The following is a 9,422-nucleotide window of genomic DNA, read 5'->3' on the forward strand; positions in this document are numbered from 1 at the left end:
GTGGAAGGGATGGAGGCTGTACATGGGTTTAACAACATGGGCTTTCCCTCACTAAGGCCCACCTGGCTGGTTTCCATCACTTCTGGGTATGCACCCTGCCCAGGATTAAGCCAATGCCCAGCCCCTGATGCACGGCATCCTTCTCCAGGGATGGGCCGTGCGAGACAGGCCAGCCACCACTGGCAAGTTGATTACACTGGACCCCTTCCATCATGGAGGGTGGTGGGAATAGATTCGTATTCTGCATGCGGATTAGCTACCTCTGCCCTCCTCGCCGCTTGTGGTGTTTCATTGATCTCAGCGTATCTCACAAACATGACCTTCAACCAGACAACCCATTTGTTTCTTGTTTGTTTGTTTTTTAAAGTTTTTTTTTGATGTGGACCATTTTTGAAGTCTTTATTGAATTTGTTACAATATTTCTTCTGTTCTATGTTTTGGTTTTTTGGCCCCGAGGCATGTGGGATCTTAGCTCCCCGACCAGGGATCGAACCCGCACCTCCTGCATTGGAAGGCGAAGTCTTAACCACTGGACCGCCAGGGAAGTCCCTGAGAACTCATTTGTGAAGGAAGTACAGCTGTGGGTTCATGTCCAGGAAATTCACTGGTTTACCACATGCGTCATCACCCAGAAGCAGTTGGCTTGAGTGAAATTTAGAATGGCCTGTGGAAGGCTCAGGTATGGTGGCTGACCTACAGGATGCAGTATTCACCTTAAACCAGAGACCAATATACGTTGGCATCTTCCCTTGAGCTGGATGATGCTAGTCTGGGAACCAAGGGATGGAAGCGAGAGTGATTCCTCTCACTAGGATACCTAATAACCCAGTTATAGAATTTTTGTTTTCCATCCTGTGACCTTGGACTTGGTGGGTTTGGAAATTCCTAGTAACAAAGAAGAAATATTTCCACCAGGGAACATAGTCATGGGTCTGTTAAATTGGAAACTGAGATCATCCTGTAGCCATTTGGGTCTCCTCATCTTGGACTAGGAGGTGGAGAAGGGGATCACTGTGCTGTCAGGGTGATTTATTCCAATATCTCAGAAGAAACGGTATTGCTCCACAATGAGGGCAAGGAGGGCTAGCTCTGGAACCCAGGGATTCACTGGGGAATCTCTCGTTATTCCTCATCCCATATCCTACTCTGTAGGTCTGGGGTGGGGGCATGCATTTAGATTCCTAGCAAACTCCCCAGTGACGCTGATGCTATCCGTCCTACGACCGTAGCATGACTAGCGCTGTCCTAGGGCACCTGTTCTCTCCTGAGTATTCAAAAATGCTTCCAGGAGAGGCCTTCAAGGCCTTGTCAAGTTCTTTGAGGGGGTGGGGATCAGTGGAAACTGGCAACCAAAAAACAGACAGTGCACCTAGAATTTGAATCCTCTGTGAAGGAAGATTTGGGTCATTCCACTGGATAAAAGACTCCGGCAGTGGAGGGACCGCCAGAAGGTAGAGGGGATATGGAACGGGTGGCAGAAGAATGACACTGTGGTTATCAGCCTAGGCCTCCTGACCAGCCACAGAAGACGGGACTCCAGCAGCTGTGCTTTATAGGAATCGTCTCATTCACTCACCTAGAGGAGGATACGTTACCATGGAAGTTCCGGGGGGACTGGAACTAAACTGATAGCAGCCTCAACAATGTGGTTGTTGATGGGAACTTATATTTCCCCTATGTTGGGGACATACATATTTTCCCCATCCACGATGGGTGCTGAGTGGTAATAGGGGTGCAGTGTACTGGTTAGTTTTCGTTTGCTCTAGTTCGCTAATATATAGGAAGGATATCACCCAGAGTCCCCTGTCCTTTAGCTTCTGTTCTTGGCCGATGGCATAGGAGATTAGGGGGCAGGAGGTGAGAAATCAAGGTATATAGTCTCTTCTCACTGGGTTGCACTTTGATTGTCTACCTGTGGCCATGGCTTTTGTTGGGGGACTCCTCTCCCACTGCTACAGCTTCCACTGGATTCTGGGAACACCCCTTCCCCTTGTCGCTTCAGGCCCAAGTGGTCATGGACTCACCCTGTTGCCCTTCATGGGCATTTTGCCAACCCCTTTCGTGTCCCTTAACCCTGCCCAAACTCTGGGAATATTCTTTCATTAAACCCTCTTCATTTAATGCTTTGGGTGTGCATCTCTTTCCTGCTAGGGTTCTGAGTGATACGGGTCCCAAAGACAAACTCCCCAGGAAGGAGGGAGAGTCTTAGCTGATGGTGATCAAGGACGTGAGGATTCAGGGGGCCGGTTGGTATGGCCGAGGCCGTCCTGTCCCTCTGAACACAGTCAACCTGGCTGTACTGTTTGGACAGAACGAATGAGCATGGGAATGTGGACCAGTGAGCTTAGCTCGAGCATCTCTCAGCAGACTGGGCTATAAACCAAAGAGGGCACTGCAGGTTGTCATCCGTCATGCACGTAGGACCCATCTTCAACAGCTAGACTGCGGGGTGTGAAACCACACTAGTGGACACACCAGGCTTTGAAATTCTCTCTACCTGACATTTGGAAGCAGGACCAGCTCCTTTTGTTTTTGTTTTTGTTTTTGCGGTACGGGGGCCTCTCACCGCTGTGGCCTCTCCCGTTGCGGAGCACAGGCTCCGGACGCGCAGGCCCAGCAGCCATGGCTCACAGGCCCAGCCGCTCCGCGGCATGTGCGATCCTCCCGGACCGGGGCACGAACCCGTGTCCCCTGCATCGGCAGGCGGACTCTCAACCACTGCGCCACCAGGGAAGCCCTAGGACCAGCTCCTTTTGGATTGAGTTAGCCTCGAAATTCTGGGGCAATTTTATAGGAGAGGGAGTCACGGGTCTTTCAATTCAATAAGAGCATGTAGATATTTGAGCAACTAATTGGAAAAAATGAAATAGAGATGATGGGAATTGATATACCAGGCTGGTAAAACGAGTGTGCTATTATTCATATCAGCCCATCTGAGCATTCTCAGGGGTCACATTTACGCTAGCAACCGTCATTCTGATTTTTTAAAATCAATTCTTATTGGACTATAGTTGATTTCCTGTTTCTGCTTATTTCTGCTACCTCACTTGTCCCTGGGATGACTCTCCCTTTCCAGATTACATTTCTTCACGTTGACCCCCTTCCAGATGTCTTTATTGCCCCCAAACACCACAACCACAAAGTGGATTGTGTATCAGATTTTACTGAGGGTTTGGAGTAACATGGAGGGACTGTAGCAGAGCACAGAACAGGCAACAACGTAAAAGCAGCCACGAGACACCACTGTCCGGAAAATCCATCACCGTTTCCCTGCAGCGGGGAGTTTCTCTCTCATCATATTTTGCCTTAAGTCCTGGATTAGGGCCAATGCCACAGATGCTTTTCATTTGCTCTCTGCCAGCTTCCAGTCTTCAAAAATTCTCTTCATTTCTTTTGCTGGACAGTTTACCTCTCCATACCAAACCCCAAACTTCATCTCAGCTAGCTAGAAACTGGCTAAGATGCTCTGATGACAAAGGACCATCTCCTCCATCCTTTAGCAGCTAAAGCAACAGCAGGAGCTTGACATTTCAGTTGGTTTTTCCCCTTAATACGATCAAGTGTTTAGATGACTCTTCGTCCCCCATGTGTGTCTAAGCTGGAGGGGGTGTTATTTAAATATTTATTCTCCGCCAACCTGAGCAAGCCCAGGGTTCGTCATATCTGTCTTTAGCTTTCTTTCTTTCTTTTTATTTTGCAACATGTATAATAGGGAAAATGAAGGCAATCTAAGTACTTATTAATAGGACTCTGGATAACTATGTACATGCACTAGATGGCGTGGTTTATAGCCAGTAAAATGATAAATAGGAAGACTGTAGCAGAAACATGCTTATGACGAAATGTTAGGAGATACTGATTTAAATGACGTAACCGAAGCCTTTTATGAAAAAAATATCTTGCACGTGGACAAGGATTAGAAGGGAATACATGGACACACAATAGAAATCACTATTTTGTGGAGGCTTGGATTTGGAGTGAGTTTGAAATTTTCCATCTTTTTCTGAAATGTTATTTCCCTTTGCCACCAAAAAAAAGAGTCAAGAGATAGAGTGGGAAATATTAGCAAATCTAGGTGTGGAAAAGAAATAATTGAGATCAAAGGATCCCCAAGGTAGTGCTTCTCAAACTTTAACATGCACACAAATCTCTTGGTAGATCTTGCTAAGAGATTCCTGGGCCCCATCTCCAGAGATTATGATTCTGTAGGTCTGGAGTAGGGGTCCATGATTTTGGATTTCTAACAAGCCCCTCAATGTTGCAGATGCTATTTGTCCTTCATCATGGTTTGAGTAGCACGGCCCTCAGGCACCTGTTTTTCACTCCTGAGAGCTCTAAGTATCTCCAAGTGAGGTCTTCAAGACCTCTTCTTGTTCCTTGGGGTCTGTTATTAGCTGATTGGGCGTTGGTTCTGATTTGCATTGTACATCCATGCTGATGAGCTTTTCACAGAAGTGTTTGGTATCTCTGAGGTAGGCTGCAGAGTGAAGGCTGCTGCTAGGCCTGAGGCTATGTACAAGGTCCCTGCTCTAGATCCTCCTCTCACACAGAGCCTCCAATGCACCTTGGTCCACTGCCTTTGCCAGCTGTCCCTTTGTGCATCCCACACAGTGAGGGTGTGGAGGGAGGAACAGCTGGATATGCCCTGGAAAGCTGTCTGAGCAGCCGTGGGCTTGTTCACTTTCAGGGGTCACCTAGTGGTGATGGTGCTTTGGAAACCCACTTCCCAGGTGACCTGAGATGGAGTGGGACCCATGGCTGGGAGGCAGGTGGTGGGAAGGGAACCTTGAGCTTCTTCACAGCTGCAGGGTACTTCTGATGGGGGTGGCAGGTGTGCCTTAGAGGAATAGAATAAATGCATTCAAAAGGAAGGGGAATCCTGGTGGTCTAGTTTAACTTCATATTATGTTTGTGGGAATACCGATGACCATGATAATTACATAAATTAATAGACACCATATCCCTTGAGGTCAGGTGCTGGGAGAGGTTGCTGTGAGTATTCCTCTGACCAGTGGTCCTGGCTGGGGGATTTGGTCTTTCAGCAGTGGAACTGAAAAAAGCCCAGGGTTCCAGGCTCTGCAGAGAGGGGGGAAGCCAGACCTCTCTTCCTCCCAGCTCAGACCACTGGCTTCTCCTGGGGTGGTAATATCGAGAAAATACACCAATGTTTGCCCATGTTCTCTCATTTCATCCTCACAACAGCCTTGTGAGGTAGATGTTATTCCCTCATGTTACAGATGAGGAAACGGGGGCTCAGAGTGGCTGAGTTATTTGGGGCCATATAGCAAGGAAGTAGAGGAGTTGGGACTTGGGACCAGGTTTGTGGGCTCTGGTCCAATATTCTTGCTGCAAGGTCTTAGACATAGGTGATGAGGTGGGAGGGGGTCAGAAAGGTGGGAAAAGAGGGAGAAGTCATTATCAACAACTTATCCCTTGTCTCACCCCACAGCACGTTTACATTCAAAGCACTCCCACTCCTGTCCTTTCACTCACGAGGTTTACACAAAACAAAAAGGGCAAGGCTTTTCCTCCCCTTTTTAAAATCAGGGAACGGAGGCACTGAGAGGTGAAGTGACTTGCTCAAGGTCACACAGCCTTAGAGTGACTGACAGGACTAGAAGCCAGGTCTTCCTGTCCGATATTAATCTCATAACTGTGTGCTCTCAAGAGGTCACTGGGTGAAATAATTTTGCATGAGGAAAAGTTAGTGGAAAAAAAAAAAGAAAAGAAATGTAAGACCAAAGGAGATAATTATGAAACTATGACTTATCCACCTGATGGAATACTCTGCAGCCAGTAAAAATGATGGCTATAAAGAGTGCTTGATGAAATGAGAAAGTGTCCATGCTCTAACATGAAGTGATACAACGTCATGCACACGGTATGATTTTGACTATTTAAAAATACATGTAAAAAATGCTGGGAGAAAATATATCAAAATGGCGGCTTTGGGGAAGTGGGATTATAAGGGTTATTTTCCCCCATCCTTCTATTTTTTCTGTATTTTCCCAAACTTCCAAAATACACATTTCATTTATAACAGGAAAAATATACCCCTCTATATTTTAGTTAAAAAAAATACTGTTGGGAAGCAGCCCCTGTGCCTTTTGTGAATTTGGGGTGGTTCACCTTCCACCTCCTTTCCCACGTCACCACGCGCTCCATTGCTGGCCCACTGGGAAGGGGCTGGGGCTCAGGTGAACGTCTGTGCTGGGAGCCTCCCAGTGTGTGTGCTACTTTGCATGTTAAGGGCAAGAGTTTCCTCAAAACGAGACCACTGTTGTTATGATGGTGGGTGACTGTCCCGTATCCGATGCCAAAAGGTGTGCGCGAGCCAGGGAAGATGACCGCCCCCTAGGCTCACAGTGATTCCCCAGACTGGAATCCGGGCCTCCTGACTCCCGGTCCAGCGCTCTTATCCCCAGACTGGCCCACCACTGCAACACCCACAGCATCCCGAGCATCTCACCCTGCTGCTCCTGTGAGAGCAGGCAAGGCTAAGGTGAACCTTCTCCATCCCCGGGTGGCCAAATCCTTTCTCGCCTCCATGGGCTGGAAAGCCGGTGGCCAGGGGACAGAGGCACATCCTGGGGCAACCCTGTCCAGAGAGCGCTGGGCTCTCGGTCCCTCGCCGCGGCCCCCGCCCGCGGGCGCCTCAGTCATCCAGGTGTTGCTCCTCCCAGGTGGATGTGGGGATGGCGCTGTAAGGGTCCATGATGACCTTGGCGCAGCGAATGATCATCACGACGAGGAAAAGGCAGAGGAAGACGAAGCAGGCCAAGGTCAGTCCTTTGTCCACGTCGACGAAGACGGGCTCAGGCGTGGGGTCCTCCATCTCTCGGCAGCGGCTTCGGGCTCCTCCTCCGGCTCACGGTTGACTGGTACCATCTTCCACCCCTGCAGAGAGCCATAGCAGTGGGGACCGGAGGGTCGTGCCAACTTGCCTGGGGTGCGGGCAGGGCACAGCCCTCCCCCTTCTTATATGTCCCCCTGGCGTGGGAGTCTGCTGTTCCCCCTCCCCTCCCCCTCATGAGGGCGAGGAGAGGAAGGGTCACGTGCCTCCTTTTCAGGCGCCTACATGGTCTCAGCCCTGAATCTTATAGGCAACCCAGGTGCCAGGGCCCAGCCAGTGCGTCCTAGCGGGTGGGGGAGGTGACAGAGGAGTCCCAGCAGGGGTAGAGCTGGGCTGTAGCGGAAGCACCTGCTGAGGATGGAGCCCCTGAAGTTGCCTCCACCCTCTGAAACCCTTTAGGACGAGTTATAATAATGCTTTCAACTCTGCCAAGCCACTGACTGAGGGTGATCAGAAAGCATTTTATTTTATTTTATTATCGTTGTTTATTTTTGGCTGTGCTGCATCGGCATGCGGGATCTTAGTTCCTCCACCAGGGATCGAGCCCGTGCCCTCTACTGTGTGAGCGCAGAGTCCTAACCACTGGACCGCCAGGGAAGTCCCCAGAAAGCATTTTTAAAAATTAGGTAATTAATATATATATTTTAAAACAGTAGAACTTACGTTTCAAATGAAAATGAACGTTGAATACCAATACATGAATAGATTGAAGGGGAGCTGCTGTCCCAGAGTTGGGTGGGCAGGCAGCATGGAGGGTCTGCATCCCTTCCCCCTCTATGGGGGCCTTCTGGGACTCCTGAGGGACCTTTGCTGAGCCCCCGAGTCACAGTTGATAAACTGCGGGTGTGACGGAAGAACGGTTTTGGCAGTCAGGTGGACCCCGAGCCCAGCTGCCTTGCAGTGCAGTCCTGGGCAGTGTAAGGTTATCCTTGTATCAGGTCTACGCCTCCCTGCTGTGATAATACAGGGCACGAGGCTGCATCACAAGGGTGTGAGGATTCAGTGCATCTAGCATGGTCCCTGGCCCTGTGGGTGCCCCAGAGCAGGCCAAGATAGCAGGTCACGTCCTTGCAGCCCAGCGGTCAGGGAGAGCTTAGGACGAGGGGCACTGCTGCTCGTTATCATCACCCCCTCCCCCGCCCACCCCCCGCTGAATTTTCAGAGCCCTTGAGCTGTACACTGTGCTTTTACATCCAGTTTATTATTTGATCCTCACGACAGCCCAGGAGGCATGTTAGCCGTGTATCAATATGCCCATTTTATAAACGTGGAAACTGAGTTACAGAAAGGGGGGAAATGACTTACCCAAGGCCCCACATCCCAAACCCTAGGCCTCTGCATGCCTCTCTCTTCTCTGATGGAAAGTAAAGTGGGGACCCATCTCCCCCACCCACTTTGCAACTTCAGAAGGGCACCTATGCAACCCTGGGCTGGCTGGTCCTGACATATCTGTAACCACAGGTGACTATGCTTTCCCCTCCTTTTTTTTTTTTTTTTAAAGTTTTTTTGGCCGCGCCACATGGCACGTGGGATCTTAGTTCCCTGGCCAGGGATCGAACCCATGCCCCCTGTGTTAGAGGAGCTGGACCGCCAGGGAAGTCCCACTTGCCCCTCTTTCAGACATCGTCTCCATCCTCACCCCTTTCCAGAGGGCACTGACCTGCTGGTCGGAGTGATCACCACTTCACAAGGGCCACTGGGTGGGCTCGCACCCTGGGTGGGGCTGCTCCAGGAGGGAGGGGGAGTGACCAGACATCACAGCTGGAAGTCAGTGAGAGCAGTGGCCTTTCCCTTATAGAGCAGGTACCCACACTGGCAGCAGCTGGAACAGAATAGGACAGAAGAAGGCTGATTACCTCCCAAGATGCCCACTCCCAGCCATGAGCTGGGCTGGCAGGAAGGTCTGGCCTGGGCAGCTTCTCCCTGAGCATGGTGGTGGGAGCAACCACAGTTTATTCTGATGCTGTTTTTTCTTTCCTTCTCTCTTTTAAAATATATAACATTAAAAAAAATTGTGGTGAAATATACATGACATAAAATTTACCATAGTGACCGTGGTTAAGTGCACAGTTCGGTGGCTTTAGGACATTAAATCGTTGTACAGACATCACCACCATCCACTTCCAGAAATCCTTTCATCTTGCCAGACTTTGTGCCTATGAAACAACTGGGCTGAATTGGGAGATTGGGATTGACATACATACATTACTATGTGTAAAACAGATAACTAATGAGAACCTGCTGGATAGCACAGGGGACTCTACTCAATGCTCTGTGGTGACCCGAGTGGGAAGGAAACCCGAAAAAGAGGGGATATATGTACACGTATAGCTGATTCACTTTGCTGTACAGTAGAAACTAACACAACATTTTAAAGCGACTATACTCCAATACAAATTAATTTTAAAAATAAAAAATATAACATTAAAAAAATTGTGGTAAAATATACATGACATAAAATTTACCGTAGTGACTGTTGTGAAGTGCACAGTTCAGTGGCTTTAGGACGTTCAAATCGTTGTATAGCCATGACCACCATCCATCTCCAGAACTCTTTTCATCTTGCAAA

The 9,422-nt window shown here is 49.1% G+C and overlaps 1 protein-coding gene across 1 annotated transcript; it reads right to left on the bottom strand.

Moving 5' to 3' along the window:
* Positions 1-6,655: 6,655 nt before the first annotated feature.
* CTXND1 (cortexin domain containing 1) lies at positions 6,656-6,835 on the bottom strand. The gene has a single exon (XM_027089361.1). It carries the CDS (start codon positions 6,833-6,835, stop codon positions 6,656-6,658), a length of 180 nt encoding a protein of 59 aa, XP_026945162.1.
* Positions 6,836-9,422: the final 2,587 nt, after the last annotated feature.

The sequence above is a fragment of the Aethalodelphis obliquidens genome, unplaced genomic scaffold, assembly GCF_003676395.1.
Source record: "Aethalodelphis obliquidens isolate GAN/ISIS:26980383/991018 unplaced genomic scaffold, ASM367639v1 scaffold65, whole genome shotgun sequence".
NCBI classification, from domain to species: Eukaryota; Metazoa; Chordata; class Mammalia; order Artiodactyla; family Delphinidae; genus Aethalodelphis; species Aethalodelphis obliquidens.